This window comes from Mobula hypostoma, chromosome 12 (assembly GCF_963921235.1).
Source record: "Mobula hypostoma chromosome 12, sMobHyp1.1, whole genome shotgun sequence".
Lineage (NCBI taxonomy): Eukaryota > Metazoa > Chordata > Chondrichthyes > Myliobatiformes > Myliobatidae > Mobula > Mobula hypostoma.
The window spans coordinates 78,870,614-78,888,622 of NC_086108.1; the positions used below are offsets into that span (position 1 = coordinate 78,870,614).

Below are 18,009 nucleotides of genomic sequence, written 5' to 3' on the forward strand. Positions count from 1 at the left end.
GTTTGTTCTCCTTATATTCCACCTGAGTAGCCTACAACCTAATTGCATGAATACTAGCAACAAACACACACACACACACACACACACACAAACACACACACATAAAGTGCTAGAGGAACTTAGCAGATAAGGCAGCACCTAGGAGAGGAATAAACTGCCGACATTTCAGGCTAAGATCCAATATTGAGTTTTTTTTTAAAGACTTTGAGTAACCCACCCCTCTCTTCCCTCACCTCTTCTCCGTCTGACCCTCCAGACCTTCCATGTTGGTCCCACTCCAGCCACACTCAGCTCCCCTACTTGGCACCACCTGCCTGTCATTTTCCACCCCTCCTGAGTCCACCAATAGCCTCAGTCATTTCTTACCACTCCCCTTCTCACCTCTCCACTCTCAAGTCCTGATGGAGTGCTTCTGCCTGAAACCGCCAATTTCTGTCCTCCTACTCATACAGTTAAACTGCTGAGTTTTAACAGCAAATTGTGCGTAGCTCCAGATTCCAGCATCAGCAGTCTCTGATGTCTCCACTTCATTATTATGTTTTTGCTTTTATTTGGCATAATTCAAAATATCTATGTGCATCAATCTCCCAATTGCCATCAAAATCTATAGACATTGCTCTGACCTTCCCAGTTTAATAATTTTTCCAATGAAGAAAGGCTTTTGTCTTTCCTATCAGCTCAGTTATCCAATGTGATAAACCCTTTAGCACTTGCCTCCCTGAAACCATTCCACCACTTCCAGGCTATCTTTGCAAAACTCGAACAGCAACTGGCAAAGATGATCTCACTGAATCACCACAAGAACCTTCATACAATTGAAGAATGAGCATATAGGTAAGCCTAATATACAAACAGTAAGCCTAAAATCCACTTATTGGGAGTCACATTGCTCAAATTTCTTTCACCCTGCCTTCACATTTGCTACAAAATACATGGTACTGTGGAAAGGAACCATCCATTGCCTGTATGGGCAGCTGAATCTTCAAAGCAGCCTTAAATGTGATTGAGACATCACATGGCAGAAATGGCTAAAATTTGCTGTGGGAAAACTCGCTGCAAATCATATTTCAATCAGAAATTAGATTTCAAGTGCTGCTGCCAGCCATCAATATTAATGCTAGCAGTTAGGCTCTAAAAATAAATGTGCTGTCAAGATAAATTAATCATGTCTGCTGAAGACATAAAAGGCTGGATTTTCCACCTTGTACAGCTGCCAAGAAAGGTGTGGTCAATAGGACTCCTGTGGCACCCTGGCACTCACAAACAACATGTCTTTTTTTCAGGGTCTATTCAAACATAATATTCATGTTGAGCTCTCAAAATGCCTCAAATTTTCATACAAAACAGCCAATAACTGCAGGACTTAAAAAGCCAACAGCAGACTGAACAGCCCTATGACATCAAACACTGCTTTATCCACAGCTACCTTTCTAAGTCATATCTTAGGGCATAAAACTTTCCATTTTAAGGATACCATATTATAGTGCAAGTCGATTTTAAGCTTTTAATAAAAAATGATCAGCAACTAACCAAAGGGTAGGATCCCTCAGAGAGCTGGAGATGAGTGAAAGTTGGTCAGGTCACCCAGTATGTATTAAGCAATTTAAGAGACATGAGACATTCCCAAGCCACTAACAATTAATAATTTTCTTGTGTCAGGAAAGGGAAAAGAAACACATCTATCCCAACAAAGAGTGCCATTAACCAGCACTGCTTTGTTATTCTCTCGAAGCATTCCAAGTCCAGTAAAGAAAAGTTCAATGGAGAATTTAGTATGTTTACCTAAAAGTTTTCATCATTTACATCCCAGCATCCATTCACTTTATAAAGACAACCGTTTGTTTCATCCACCTGTCAGGACACCCATTGGTTTAGGTATCCAAGTTAACTGATAAACACTATTCCTTCAATTTTCCAAAAAAAAAGCAATGTTTTGTGCTTTTAATTAGAAAACACAGCAAAGAACAAAGTGAAGCCAAAGGCTAAAATAAAAACCTACCAAATCTTTATCGGTCTTTTAGCTGTCACTTTAAATTAATCTAAATTCAGATAGAGTATCTGACATTATATCTACAAAGAAGATGTGTAAATTAACCTAAACTCAGGCTATCTGGCAAAGTCTTATATAAATTATTTGTTTTCCTAACATCATAGGTTTTAGATGTACACCACCACCTTAACTTCATTCCATTCTGTTTGTTTGTAATAAAACATCTGACAGACAAAATTGCATGAATAAAAATTAGTAGCAGGATCGTAAGCAAATGACCTGTATTCAATTTCATATACTTTAACATCTCAGGGTTCAATTAAAAGTGCTGGAGTGGAACCTGCCCTTTTGCTTGTCAAATTTTGCAAATTTTTGTCAAAGAATATTTACTAACTCTCATCTGTAGCCCTGAACACCATTCCTTGCTTAACAAAGCCCCCTCTTTCCACCTTTAAAGGGATTAAAGCTTGTTCTTTGATCTTCATTTTTAAGGAAGCCAAATGCAATTTTTCCTTGCTCTGTTGAAATATTAGGTCAGTGTCCTCTGAAAATTCATGTGGTGATATTTGCAAATCTATTTTAGCTCTACCAAGTTGAGACAAAGGAAACTATTCTCGGAGCAATAAATCATACTGTTGCCAAGCCTCGAACACCATTACTTTTAAGTCCAAAAGGCAGTGGAGTGAAAAATGGTGTTAATCCAGTCAAATCTCAAAAGCAATTGATTTTAACAGGGACAGAGCCATAATAAGGAACCTTTTCATGAGGAAAACAGTGTGATAGCACACAAGCCCTAGGAAAATGCGAAGTGGCACATATCACTCACTGAATAACATACTCTTCTTCACTATTCAACAACTCCTGTACCATTAATAAACTGCTGCTGCACAAAGTCTGGCTCACAATAGTTCAATTACATGTTAATGACTGTAAGACCAATAAAATCATATGAAATCAACACACTCAAGTATTATGATTTTATCATGGCTACAAAAAGAATCATAATTCTTTCCGTGAAATATTATTGGCATTACGTTTGTTTTGGCTCGACAGATGCTGCCAGCTTTGAGGTAGTTCCAGCATTTTCTGTTTTACTTCATTTCCACATCAAGGAGGAAACAACACAGTGAAGCAGCATTTTTATAGTTTCAGAACTATTATAGCTTCCACTTTGTGACTTGCATTTATAGAAGTTACACAAGCAAACACATCTATAGTGTCACAACAATCTACAACACCTTCAGTTCAATGTCATTATTATTTCAAAGCTTTCAGATAGGCTGATTATGCAAACAGCATGCCCTAAGCCTTTTCTCATCTGACATTCTGCCAATGGCACTGACATCTACTGTGATGAAGTGACTTGAGAGGTTGGTCATGGCTAGAATCAACTCCTGCCTGAGCAAAGACCTGGACCCACTGCAATTTGCGTATCACCAAAATAGGTCTACAGTGGATGCAATCTCACTGGGTCTCCAGTCAGCCTTCCATCACCTGGACAATAGTAATACATATGTCAGGGTGCTGCTTATAAATTACTGCTCATTGTTCAACACTCCCATACCCTCAGTTCTAATCAACAAGCTCCAAAACCTGGGCCTCTGTACCACCCTCGGCCACTGGATTTCTGACTTCCTCACCAGCCTGTGTGGATCAGAAATAACATCTCCTCCTTGTTGACAATCAACAGTGCACCCAAGGTTGCAAGCTTAGCCCACTGCTCTACTCTCTCTACACCCGTGATTGTGTGGCGAGGGACTAATCAAATGCCATCTATAAATTTACCGATCACACAGCAATTAATGGCAGAATTTCAAATGGTGACCAGAAGGCATACAGGACCCAGGCAGATCCACTAGTTCAATGGTGTTATGACAATGACCTTTCCCTCACCTGCAACTGGATGACAGACTTGAGTGGAGCACCAACACAAAGGCTGTGTACAAGAGACGCCTCTACTTGCTGAGGAGACTGAGGTCCGTTGGAGTATGCAGGCCTCTCCTTCACATGTTCTATCAGTCTGTTGTTGCCAGTACAATCTTTTATGTGGTGGTGTTTTGGGGTAATGGCATCAACACAGGGGATGGCAACAGGCTCAATTAACTGATTAGAAAGTCTGGCTCTATTATAGGAGTCAAACTGGACGCACTGGAGGCTGTGGTAGAACAAAGAACCCTATGGAAAATCCTGGCAATTCTGGACAATGTTTCTCACCCTCTGCAAAACAACTTGGCTGAACAGAGGAGCACTTTTAGTAACAGACTAAGACAAATGCACTGCTCCAAAGAGTGCTGTATAAGGTCATTCTTACCCTCAGCAATTAGGCTCTATAATGAGTCAACTTATAGCCGAGGGAGTGATGACCTCTTCCTGTTTGGCTGCTTGAGGTAACTTATTTTTTATTCTTTCTTACTTCTCTTCTACTATTTGTATATCTGTGCACTTGTAATGCTACTGTGACACTGTAGTTTCTTTTGGGATCAATAAAGTATCTAACTATCAGCATCAGTAAGACCAAGGAAGTGATTGTAGACTTCAAGAAGAGGAAGTTGAGGGAGCACACATCAATCCTCTTCAAGGGATCAGCAAAGGAAAGGGTGAGCAGTTTCAAGTTCCCGGGTATCAATATCTCTGAAGGTCTATCCTGGGCTAGCGTATTGACCCAATTACAGAGAAGGCATGACAAAAGCTATATTTCATTAGGAGTTTCAAGAAATTTAGCCTGTCACCAAAGACACTTGTAAAGTTCTACAGATGTGCCACAGAAGCATTCTAACTCGTTGCATCACCGACTAGTACAACAGATAGAAAAAAAACTGCAGGAAGTGATAAGCTCAGCCAGCTTCGTCATGGCAACTAGCCTCCCCCGCATCCATGTCACCTTCAAATGGCAATGACCCAAGAAGCTGGCATCATTATTAAAGACCCCCACCACTCAGGACACGCCATCTTCTAATTGCCACTATCAAGGAGGTGGTACAGGAGCCTGAAGACACACATTCAATGATTCAGGAATAGCTTCTTCCCCTGAACCATCAGATTTCTTAATGGACAATGAACCCATGAACACTACCTCATTATTTTTACAGTACATATAGATAATGTAAAGAGGACTTTACTTTGACATAAGACCACAAGATATAGGAGCAGAATTAGAGGTGGCAGAGTGGCAAAGTGGTTAGCATGATGTTACTACACCACCAGCAACCTGGGTTCAATTTCACCGCTGTTATTAAGGAGTTTGTACGCTCTCCCCATGACTGAGTGGGTTTCCTCCAGGTACTCCAGTTTTGCCCCACATTCTAAAGGAACATGGGTAAGTAAGTTAACTGGTCATATGGATGTAACTGGGCATCGCAGGCTCATTGGGTCAGAAGAGCCTGTTACCATTCTGTATCTCTAAATAAAATAGATCAAGCCATTTGGCCCACCGAGACTACTTCACCATTCAATGATGACTGATCTTTTTCAGTCATCCTTCTACCTTCTCCCTGTAACCTTTAACCCCCTCCCAATCAAGAACCTAACACGTCTTTATTCTGAGACCGTTCTCTCAGCTCCTATATTCTCCTACTAATGGAAATATCCTCTCCACTTCTATCTCTATCCAGGTCTTTCCATATTCAGTAGATTTCAATGAGAATTCACACCTGCCCCCATCCCCCTGAAGGTCCAGAGAAATCAAATGTCCCTTTGTTAAGCTTTTCAGTCCTGGGGTCATTCTTGTGAAGATTCTCTGGACATTCGCCAGGGTCAGCACGTCATTCCTTAGGTACTGAACCCAAACTGCCTTCCCCTTTAATATTCCACTTCCATGGAACTACCTCTTTCAATGCTTTGTTGGGCAACTACTTGCGGTGCTCATCTACGCTTTGCCCTATCTATCCTTCACCCTCACTCTCAGCAATTTAAAACTAACTGGTTTTCTCTGTCGTAGTTCTGACAAGGGGTCATTAAACTGAAGCATTGTTTTTCTTTCCACTGATGCTGTCTGGCCCAATGAATGTTTCCAATATTTTCTACTTTCACTTCAAGATTTCCAAATGCAGGGTTTTTTTTTCAAATTTTCATTATATTTAATAGACTATAAAAGGCAATGATATTTTGTTTTTAATTATCTTGTTGGATTGAAATCTGATTCCATTCCAAAACCATGAAATCTATAGCAAGGGTATCCCAATGGTGGTAACATAAGAAGATTATCTAACCTCACCTTTAACATAGAATAATCCAGTGTACATTTGGATGCCTAGTTAAAAGTCTCTATATAGCTTCATCCCTTTGAAATAATGCATTACTTCTTGCACATTACACAAAGAGTATGTGGACAGACAAGTGAAATATATTCTAAACCCAATTTAATCCATGCTTCCAGAAGTTCAGCTAGAATGATGCAGCCATTCCTACAAAGAAGGAGAAAATTAATAAAACAGAAATGGAAACTTGGCCTCTTCCACAGCCTCCTCAAGGCACTGCAGCATAAAGGTACCAATCAATAAATTATCAATTATCAACATTATTCACGCTCCCAATTCAAACAGCTTGGCAATGAGAATCACCATGCATTTTTCCAGATCAACACACAAAGCAATTTTTTTTTAAAAAGAGAGAAGCTGAATTCAGCATCCTACCTAACCCCTGTGGAACATCAGGGCACAACGGTAAAGGCTTCTTTGTGACTGTGAGATTACTTTCCAACTTCCTGCTTGACACAAAATGATCTTCGCCCCCCATGATGGTTAGTGAGGTCCCATTGGGCTTTGAGATATTAAAGGACTGATGTATCTTCGAAAAATTCCTACTGTTAAAACGGCTGAATATGTCGAACCTTTGAGTGTAGACATCCAAGTAGAAGATCGTCATTATAAGAAAGTGCACTACACACAGCAAGAGTACTGCTTTGCATATTCTTTCCAAAGTCTTCCCTAACATCAGTCTGGTCATTTTCTGTACACAGCAGGTAAGTGGAGCAGTACATCAGCTTGTCTTCCAAGGATCCTGACACATTCCAAGTACTACCTGTGAAATGAAAACAGTGTACTCATTAAACTTTTCAAATACATTGAACAGGAGCAATAAGGGGGAGGAAAAAGTCAGCATCATCACTGGACTGTATTACAATATGCAAAAGTTAAAAGCAGCTTGTCTTTTGGCAGAGAGGGAAATGTATTTTAAGTATGTTGTAATTTTAAAGGTTGCCATCACAGATAGTCTAATATCACCAAATGCCTTTACTTAACACCCTATAATCCACATTACTTCTCTCAAATAAGAAAAGCAGACCCAACTATTGTGTCATCACGTCCCCTCAAAGGTCAATTTGAGGGAAGATTGGGAAGGAAAATTGTAAATTGCCTTTGAAGGTTGAATGCAAAACACTTCATTCTTGACAGAGCAGTCTGTGGTTTTGAGGCCTGGGCATAACAGAACGTAATGGTATCAAAGCAGAATTATAGTAACTTTTTAAATTGTACAAAAGGAGAATACAGATTACCCAATTATGTTGATAACAATGATTCAATCTCTTAACAAAATCATTCCATTACTACAGTGTGCTAAAAAAAAACAAAAGAGCAAAAACTCAGGAAAGAAAAGCCCAAAGGAAACTTGCAATCATATACCTTTCAAATCCTCAAAGCATAGAATGTATTACCACTGTAATTCACCACCAGAATAAAACTGGATAATTCTACTTCTCATCCAATTAATCATCTACATCAAACTATAAACAACAGGGACTAATTCGACGCACCTAATATTTTGCTATGTATTATCTCTTCCAATCACTGCACTTTACTATAAATCATTACCTAAAGCTGGAGAAGTTGCTCCCTACTTGCTGTAGATCACAGAATTTTAGTAAATAAGCTTTGTAAAGAGAATTTGCTTAGTCTGACAAGTAAACAGACTAAGTTTGCTGCAAATCCTTTCATTAATCTTGTTCAAACTCCAACTCATTGGCCAATTAAATGTTTTCAATACACATTGTCAGGGCATTCCAAACTCCTTTACAACAATCAACTGCTTATCAAGTGGATCACAGAATCACCAACTTATGCACAGCAAAACCCCACGGTACATTTTGTGCCATTACGCTGATGTCACAACCAAGAATGCTCACTAACACCTTTACTTCTCAGGAGGCTAAAGCAATTTGGCACGTCCCCGTCAACTCTTATTGATGTGCCATACAAAGCATTCTGTCTGGATACTGAACAGCTTGGTATGGCAACTGCTCTGCATGTGACCGAAAGGAATTCCAGAGATGTAGACATAGCTCAGCACATCACAGGAACCAGCCTCCCCTCTACAGACTCCTGTCTATAGTTCCTGCTGCCTTTGTAAAACAGCCCGCATAATCAAAGACCCTACCAAACCCAGACATTCTCTAGCCTTCTATCTCCCATCAGGCAGAAAACTCAAAAACCTGAAAACACGTATCGATGGGCTAGAAGATAGCTTCTATCTCATTGTAATCAGACTCTTGAAAAGGCCTCTCATATGGAAATGATAGGCCTCACAATCAATCTTGTTATGATCCTGCACTGCTACAATTTTTCATTAGTTTTTACACTTAATTCGGCATTGCTGTTTTACTTTAATCCAGCTCAATGCACTGTATAATGTAGCACTATAAACAGCATGCAAGACATGCTTTTCTCTGTAGACGTGACAATAATAAACCAATCCCGATGGAGGGATAAATTTTGGCAAAACCACCTTGGGAAATTCCCTTCTCCTCTTGAACACTTATTCTTTAAGAGCAACACAAAAGTCCAACAAAAGAAGCAATTTAACAAAGCCAACAAACCGGGAGGCAATATGGAACAATTATTGTTTACTGGACGCAATCAAGTGAGATTATAAAAAGCAGTCTTTGAGAATCCGCTACCCGTGACTCAATGGTTACTTTATCATCAGTGAATGAGAATTATGAGAATGTTGCTCAAAGGCAGGAGCACATAAATTATAGCAGCTCTTCAGCATGAAACGGATGGAGAAAAAGTAATAGATAGAGCCCAGTCCATCACAGGGAAATGCCTTCCCACCATTGAGCACATCTATACAGAGCGCAGCCGCAAGAAAGCAGCGTCCATCATCACTGTCCTGGTCATGCTCCCTTCTCACAGCTGCCTTTGGGAAGAACACACGGGAGACTTGGGTTCCACACCGCCAGCTTTGTTTATTTAGTTAGCAATACAGCACGGAGCAGGCCCTTCCAGCACAGCCACCCCGACTTAACCCTAGCCTACTCACGGGACAAGTTACAATGACCAACCAAGCTAGCCAGTATGTCTGGACAATGGGAGGAAACCAGAGCACCCGGGGAAAACGTAGAGGATACACAAACAAACTCCTTATAGGGGACGTCGGATTTGAAATCTGAACTCCCACACCCCGAGCAAGAAGAACTTTGCACTAGCCAGTAAGATACCATGGTGCCCCACAGGTTCAGGAAAAGTTGTTATCCTTCAACCATGAAGCTCCTAAACCAGTGTGGATAACTTCACCCACCTCAACTCTGAACTGACTCCACAACCTATGGACTATACAGGTCATATTCCCAGTATTATTTATTTATTATTATTTTAGTATTTGCACAGTTTGCCTTTTGCACATTGGTTGTTTGTCAGTCTTTGTATAGTTTTTTTCATCAATTCCATTGCATTTCTTTGTTTTACTGTGAATGCCTGCAAGAAAATGAATGTCAGGGTAGTATATAGTAACATATATAAATTTACATTGAACTTTCAGAATAGCATCAGAGATATCAAACATGGACTTCTAAGATGGAAGGAAAAAAATCCAATGGCACTATTCAAAGAAAAACAATAAAGATTTTTTAATGATCACTCTCCCAAATGACATCATTAGACTTTGAGTACTTTCTGCACAAGTATCGGCTCTGTGTGGGTGGCTTCGTAATAATTACAACTCTGTAAACACCTAATTCAAGAGAAACAACTTTGTGAAGCTGTGAAAAGTGCTCTTGTCACACTAGTTCGATATTTCTGTTCTTTTGAGGAAACTGCCAGATAAACTGAAGACCTACTTTTTTGGAAAGAACAATCTGCACAAAAAAGTTACATTTTCCAATGACGTAGGAATGAGAGTAGGCATAAAGAAGGCAAAACAGCGTCTATACTTTATTAGGCGTTTTAAAAGATTTGGCATGTCAATAAATACACTCAAAAACTTCTATAGTTGTACTGTGGAGAGCATTCTGACAGGCTGCATCACTGTCTGGTATGGAGGAGCTACTGCACAGGACTGGAAGAAGCTGCAGAAGGTCGTAAATCTAGTCAGCTCCATCTTGGGCACTAGCCTACAAAGTACCTAGGACACCTTTTAGGGAGTGGTGTCTCAGAAAGGCAGCGTCCATTATTAAGGACCTTCAACACCCAGGGCATGCCCTTTTCTCACTGTTACCATCAGGTAGGAGATACAGAAGCCTGAAGGCACACACTCAGCGGTTCAGGAACAGCTTCTTCCCCTCTGCCATCCGATTCCAAAATGGACATTGAAGCTTTGGACACTACCTCACCTTTTTTTAAAAATGTACAGAATTTCTGTTTTTACACATTTAAAAAAATCTATTCAATATACGTAATTGATTTACTTGTTTATTTATTATGCTTTATTTTATTTATTATTATTTTTCTCTCTGCTAGATTATGTATTGCATTAAACTGCTGCTAAGTTAACAAATTTCATGTCACATATTGGTGATGATAAACCTTCTGACTTGTCATATACTGTACACCATCTTGTACACTCACTGCAAGAGAGGAACTGTTATGCAAGGACAAGCTGCAATTGTGATCCTTTAGTTACTGCTACATGTCTTTCAGCAGCTGCAAAGGTTGTATCCATCCTCCTGTATAACCTGCAGTAAATATTCAAGTGTAGCATCTCAAATAACATTCCTATCCAGCAAAGGAACTTCAGACAAATCAGAACAATTAAATGTCTTGCTTTCAATCTAATGCAGTCACTGTTAATTTTAGTAGAATGATTTACAATTGTCATTGCATCCTAAAGCTTTAGATTTATTCTTAACATTTCTATTTCCAGTATCACTCTCACATTCCTTTTAAAAATGTTAATTGATAAGTATAAAGTCAAAGTGCAAAGTTCAAAGTAAATTTATTATCGAAGTACATACGTCACCAGATACAACCTGAGATTCATTTTCCTTTGGGCAATCACAGTAAATACAAAAAATACAATAGTCAATGAAAGACCATCCCCAAAGGGGATAGACAATCAATGTGCAAAGGACAACAAAGTGTGCAAATACAAGACAATGAAAAATAATAATAATATGGTTTTATTTAGCTTTAAACCTGCTAATTTACTGAATCATATGAAAATAGGGTATCAAATAAGAAACAACCAAACAAATACCTTGACACACTTTCTATACATCGATGATTTAAAATCATACGCCCCTTCATCAGTAAAGCTAAAGCAATTAATTCAAATAATAGAACTATTTTCAAAAGATATAAACATGAACTTTGGACTAGATAAGTGCAGAACATCAAACATAAAGAAAAATGCACTAGAACTAGTAGAATATAAAACAGAGCAGCAAGATACATTGCAATGAATGGATGAATATGAAACCTAAGCATCAGGGATATCAACAAGCAAAAAAATGGATCAGTGCAATAAAGGGAAAACTTTCAAAGGAATTTAAGTCAAGGCTTAAGAAAATCTGCCAGAGATCAATAGTAAAAATATAACAAAGGCAATGAACACTTTCACTATACCCATATTAACATGTTCTTTTGGCATAATATCTTGGTCCAAAACCGATCTGGAACATTTACAAGGAAGAACTGAAATGACAAATTTTAGAAGGAGGAAGAAGAATAGCAGACATTAAAAAAAATTACACAACAGTCAGAGAAAACTAACTATATATGTTCAACGAAAACAGGATTCAGCACCCTATGCAAGTACATGTAATTCTGATAAGAAATACACACCACTAAACTTAAATGAAAGCACAACCCAGACAAATGAAGAAATTATCACTATAGAAGAAAAAATTAACCAGTGGATGACCATCTACAGAAGACATCCTCACAATCTGAGCAGACTAGATGTCAAAGGAGCACTGAACGTCTGCCTCAGAGTTGGAGACCTCTTCCCAGAAAGAGGGTTTCCTTGTAGCAATAAAAAAGCAGGTAGCTAACACAAAAAAAAATTATCAAAGATACATAATAAAGGACCAACAAAATTCAAGACAATAAATGCAGAAAATGCCAAGAGAAACCAGAAACAATCCAAAACATTACACTATCCTGCGGCAGTTTAACTCAAATCACAAACAAGATAAAATCTACAAATTCTGAGCAACACACACAAAATGCCGGAGGAACTCAGCAGGTCAGGTAGCATCTATGGAAAAAAGTACAGTCGATGCTCAGGAGTGGAGGAAAAAAGCTGAGGAGGAGACTTGAAAGTGGGGGGGAGGGGAGAGAGAAACGCCAGGCGATAGGTGAAACTTAGAGGGGGAGGGATGAAGCAAAGAGCTAGGAAGTTGATTAGTGAAAGAGACAGAAGGTCATAGAAGAAAGAAAAAAGGAAGGGCGGGAGGGTGGTGAGGGCCCCAGAGAGAGGCGATGGGTGGGCAAGGAGATAACATGAGAGAGGGACATGGTGATGTGAAATGGTGAAGTGGAGGGGGATGGAGGCATTACCTAGCACCCCACCAGCCTCCACGTCCAGCACATAATTCTCCGAAACTTCCACCACCTCCAACTGGATCCCACCACCAAACACATCTTTCCAGTTTCTGCTTTTCATGTAGGAATTGCTCCCTACATGGATCCCTTCTCCAATTGTCCCTCCCCACTGATCTTCCTCTGGCAGGGCCCCAAACAGTTCTTCCAGGTGAGGCGACACTTTACCTGTGAGCCATATACTGTGTTCAGTACTCCCAGTGTGGCCTATTGTACATCGGCGAAACCCGACGTAGATTGGGAGACCGCTTCGCTGAGCATCTACGCTCCGTCTGCCAGAATAACAGGGATCTCCCAGTGCCCACCCATTTTAATTCCACTTCCCATTCCTATTCTGATATGTCCATCCATGGCCTCCTCCACCGTCGGGATAAGGCCACACTTAGGTGAGAGGAACAACACCTTATATTCCATTTGGGTAGCCTCCAACCTGATGGCATGAACATCGATTTCTCAAACTTCCAGTAATGCCTCCATCCCCTTGTCCCTCTCTCATGTTATCTTCTTGCCCACCCACCGCCTCTTCTGGTGCTCCTCATCCCCCCCCCCTTTCTTCTTTCTTCCATGGCCTTCTGCCTCTTTCACCAATCAACTTCCTAGCTCTTTCCTTCATCCCTCCCATTCCACGTTTCACCTATTGCCTGGCATTTCTCTCTCCTCTCTCCCCACCTTTCAAATCTACTCCTCAGCTTTTTTTTCTCCTCCAGTCCTGCCGAAGGGTTTCGGCCCAAGACGTCAATTGTACTTTTTTTTTCCATAGATGCTGCTGAGTTCCTCCGGCATTTTGTGTGTGTTGCGCAGTTTAACTCAATCTGATCACTTACACAGGCACAATCAAGAAACAAGCATCATTCACCAAAATCTTGCTTTAAATACAAACTCATAAAAAATACCATACCTTACTATAAATACAAGTCTGATCCAACTTTAGGGTCAGACTACTACAAATTATATTACGACCAATCCACTATTACAGTAGGACAATCCATAATAACTGTTCTGATAAAATACTACAGGATAAACAAGCAAGAACAACTTAATAGCTATAGTCATTCCAAACACACACAACATACAGAAACCAATAAGTGAAAACAACAGAAATACAGTATGCTGAATTAAAAGAGGAAATTGAAAGACTATGGAACATGAGCAGGGTTTACTTTGTCCCAGTAGTAATACAGGTCCACAATCCCTTATCCGAAATTCTTGGGGCCAGTTGCATTTTGGAATTCAGAATTTTTCGGATTTCAGACCCCACCGCCCCCCCCCCACCACCTGGATACCAAAAAACAGGTATGCTCAAGTCCCTTATTTAACCTGTCTCAGTGGGGTGGACTTTAGGACCCGGCGGCGCAACAAATCTACGCACATCCTCCTGTATACTTTAAATCATCTCTAGATTACTTATAATACCTAATACAATGTAAATACTATGTAAATAATTGTTATACTGTATTGTTTAGGGAATAATGACAAGAAATTTTATTTCCAACAACAACATTCAATAAAACATAAAAATATACAGTTTCAAACGAACCAAATCAAACACATGGTAAATGACCTATTGGAATAAATGTAGAATGTCACAGTAAAACTTCAGAAACTTGTCTTTCTGTTTATTTAAATCATATACAGTGGTAGTTCCAACACTATTTTCTTCAGTAACACGCTGCAGACACACCACAATCAAGCTTCTGCAATAACTCCACTTTCTGCGCTACTGATAATGGTAGATGCTTCCTTCTCCTTTTCTCATTGTTACCCATAGGGGTATCTGCAGCTCTTTTTGACATTTTCACAGTGAAATTATCACAAAGTCAACAGCAAACACAAAATATCAGCAAACAGCAAATGCACGTGTAACCAGTACGAGTGCTGAGCCACAACTGAGGTCTGGCAGCCTCTGCTAGTGCTGCCACGTCACACCTGAGTGACATCAGCTGTTGGCGAAAAAAATTTCAGTTTTTGGAGCTTTTTGGATTTCAGAATTTTGGATAAAGGAATGTGCACCTGTATCTACAACTGGTATCTTCCCAAAGTCCCTACACAATGGCAATAAACAATGACCTACACAGAAATATTTATGTAAATCTTCAGAAAGCCACAATGCCAAACACCACTAGGATAGTCCGAAAGTTCCTAGTAATTGAGAAATGAGTGTACTTGGGTATATCCATATCTCAGGTTTTATCGGTTGGAGCCAAGAAAAAATAAAACTAAAAATAAGAATAATAGGTAGGAATTAATATCGAGAACATGAGATGGAGAGTCTTTATTAGTGAGTCCACAGGTTATGGGAATAGTTCAGTGACGAAGCAAGTGAAGATGAGTTAACTTATCCCTTCTCATTCAAGAGCCTGATGGTTGAGGGGTAATAACTGTTCCTGAAACTGGTGTGAGTTATGAGGCCTGGGTGGTGTGTGTCCTTGATGATGGATGTTGCTTTCCTGTAACAGCACTCCTTATAAATATGCTCAATGGTGAGGAGGGTTTTACCTGTGATGGACTGAGCTGTATCCACTACCTTTTGTAGGCTTTTTTATTCAAGGGCACTCACTCAATCAACAAATGGCAGCCTTGCTTCTGAAGCTCAAATAATAATTAGCCATGATTCCTTAAAGTTGTTATAGCTGGGGCACAGTAGTGGGAATAAGCACCCACTATCCATTAAATGCTCCCAAAGGTGTGTGTTTCAAATAGCCTCTGCCAACCAGATCCAGCTCCTGGTCTTCATGTGTTGCTTAGCTATTATGCCCAGCAGAACCATTTCTTCTGACCAGAGAAGGGTCAATGGCGGGTTACTGGCACCTTAAAGCCAATCACTTCGGGCAGATGGGAATGTCAGCCGTGACTGGCAGCTCATATGGGAGAAGGAAAACTCTGACCTCAAACCGCCACTGCCTTGCTTCCAGAGTCAACACCAAGGAAACAATCTGGAGCTGGAATCTCTAAGGCAGTACTACATTGAGTTCAACGCAACTCCCACGACACCTATGGTGCCAAACTATAATTGGTCTTTGGCACTGCTTTGGGTTCATCAGTTGTATGGAGAGGGGGAGCCTGCCGCATGAGCACCAGCTTGCTCTCCATATCACACTGCCCTGGCTTGCGTATCATGTAGACAGCTAGGGGGCAACATCCACTCAACAACTTGACCAGGGCTAGACCTCTGAGTTAACTGCAAACCTAGCTCTGACTCTTCAGACAATAAGTCTAAGCTCAAGTAAACATGACTAGATGTGAACAGCATAAGCCACACTGATGATCACAACTGCGTTCTTCATATGCAGTGGACTCAGAGTTGAAAATGTCTTGCTTCCACTCCAGTTCCATGGGTCTGGGTGAACTCTTACGGCAGTGGGCGGCAGTTTCACAGCAGCAACCACCTGATCTTGAAGGAACGAGGACTGGTGCAGTGACAAGGAGGCCAGCATGCCTCCGCACAGACATTGCTTGGTATCAGAGATGGCACAGGAGACAGAGCTTTGGTCACCGTGCATGCTGAATGACGCTGACCCCCGACAACCTGGGGGCCACAATCTGCTGACACCAGGCGAGCAGGTAAAAATTCTGCTGAGGACTTAGAAGCTTGGGAAATTTAGGCTAGTCTACAACCTTAGCTGGACTGGAGAGTGGTGGAGATGCAGGGTGGGGCGGGGTGGGAAGTCGGGTAGGGAAATGAAACCTGCCCCTGAAATGGCAACTTTCTGTGGTCAGCCCATTCTGTGACAGCACCAGTGACGTGTAGAGGAATGGTAACAGAAGTGGGGATCACTTGGCAAAGGGAAGGAACCTGTATAACTTGAACAATATCAAGTCTGCAAGTGTGTGAGAGAGAACTATTTTATCAAGTATCTGCAATAATGTGTGCCATCTGACATGCAAAAAACATGTTTCTGGGAGAAACCATTGTTCCCCACTAAATTGAAGGACACGCTATTTTGCAGCAACAGCAATATTACCACTCCTCCCTCCATATCATCCTCAACACTGTGCCTCCAGGGTTCTACGGAGGAGCCCTTTGCTGTAAATGCTGCTCACACATGACTGCGCAGCCAAGCACGTAAGTAATCACATTTTCAAGTTCACCGATAACACTATAGTAGTGGGACTCATCACCAACAATGATGGGATGGCCTACAGAGAGGAGGTGGAAGAGCTTGAGGCCTGGTGCCAGGCAAATAATCTCTTCCTTGATGTCAACAAGACAAAGAAGATGGTTATCAACTAACGGAGAACCTGCAACATGTGCACTCATCTTTACACCAGCAGCACAGCAGTGGAAACTGCAAACACCTCCTGCAACCTGATATGGCCCCAGAACATATTCTACATAATCAGGAAACCAACACCTCGACTTTCTGAGGAGGCTGAAGAGAGCTAGACTATGCACATCTATACGCACATTATTCTACAGATGTACAGTAGAGAGCATCCTAACACAATTGCATCACTGCACGGCACGGAAAATGCACTGTGGCAGAGAGGAAAGCTCTTCTACAGGTAGTCAAAACTGCCCAACGTATCAGTGGTGCCACCCCACCCACCATCAAGAACATATATACAGAAGGGTACTGGGGAAGAGACTGTACCATCATGAAGGATCACAGCCTGCCTGCTCTCTCCCATCAGGGAGGCGACTATGTGGCAGCCACACTAGGACCACTACTCAGAAACAGTAACTCTCCCCAAGCAGTGAGGCTGATCAACACCTCCAGCTACTAACCCACCCCTCCACAACCCCAAGCACTCAGGATTATCATTTCCTGTCAGTCACCTTATGTACAGATACTACTGTGCCTAGAGCCATCTTATGGGCATACTATCAGTGTATTTATATTTATTGTGCTTTTTTAAAATTGTGTTCTTTATCTTATTGTGATTCTTTGTGCAGCATCAGATCTGGAGTAACAAATATTTTATTCTCCTTCACACTTGTACAATGGAATTGAGATTAAAACAATTTTGAACTTAAATCTAAACAACAGGAATTCTGCAGATGCTGGAAATTCAAGCAACACACATAAAAGTTGCTGGTGAACGCAGCAGGCCAGGCAGCATCTCTAGGAAGAGGTGCAGTCGACGTTTCAGGCCGAGACCCTTCGTCAGGGCTAACCCCTCCTGTCTTCTCCTATCATTTTGGATCTCCCCCTCCCCCTCCAACTTTCAAATCCCTTACTCACTCTTCCTTCAGTTAGTCCTGACGAAGGGTCTCGGCCTGAAACGTCGACTGCACCTCTTCCTACAGATGCTGCCTGGCCTGCT

General features: G+C 41.0%; 1 protein-coding gene across 3 annotated transcripts in view; it reads right to left on the minus strand.

The window, feature by feature from the left end:
- The window catches only part of b4galt2 (UDP-Gal:betaGlcNAc beta 1,4- galactosyltransferase, polypeptide 2), a 397,773-nt gene that overhangs the window by 340,483 nt on the left and 39,281 nt on the right, over positions 1-18,009 (minus strand). For all 3 annotated transcript variants that reach the window (XR_010019928.1, XM_063064452.1, XM_063064453.1), the window contains exon 2: positions 6,622-7,009. Coding sequence is in view for 2 of the 3 variants with exons in the window: in XM_063064452.1 (XP_062920522.1) it covers positions 6,622-6,934 (313 nt within the window). In the remaining variant the exon portion in view is untranslated. The remainder of the gene's footprint in view (positions 1-6,621; positions 7,010-18,009) is intronic.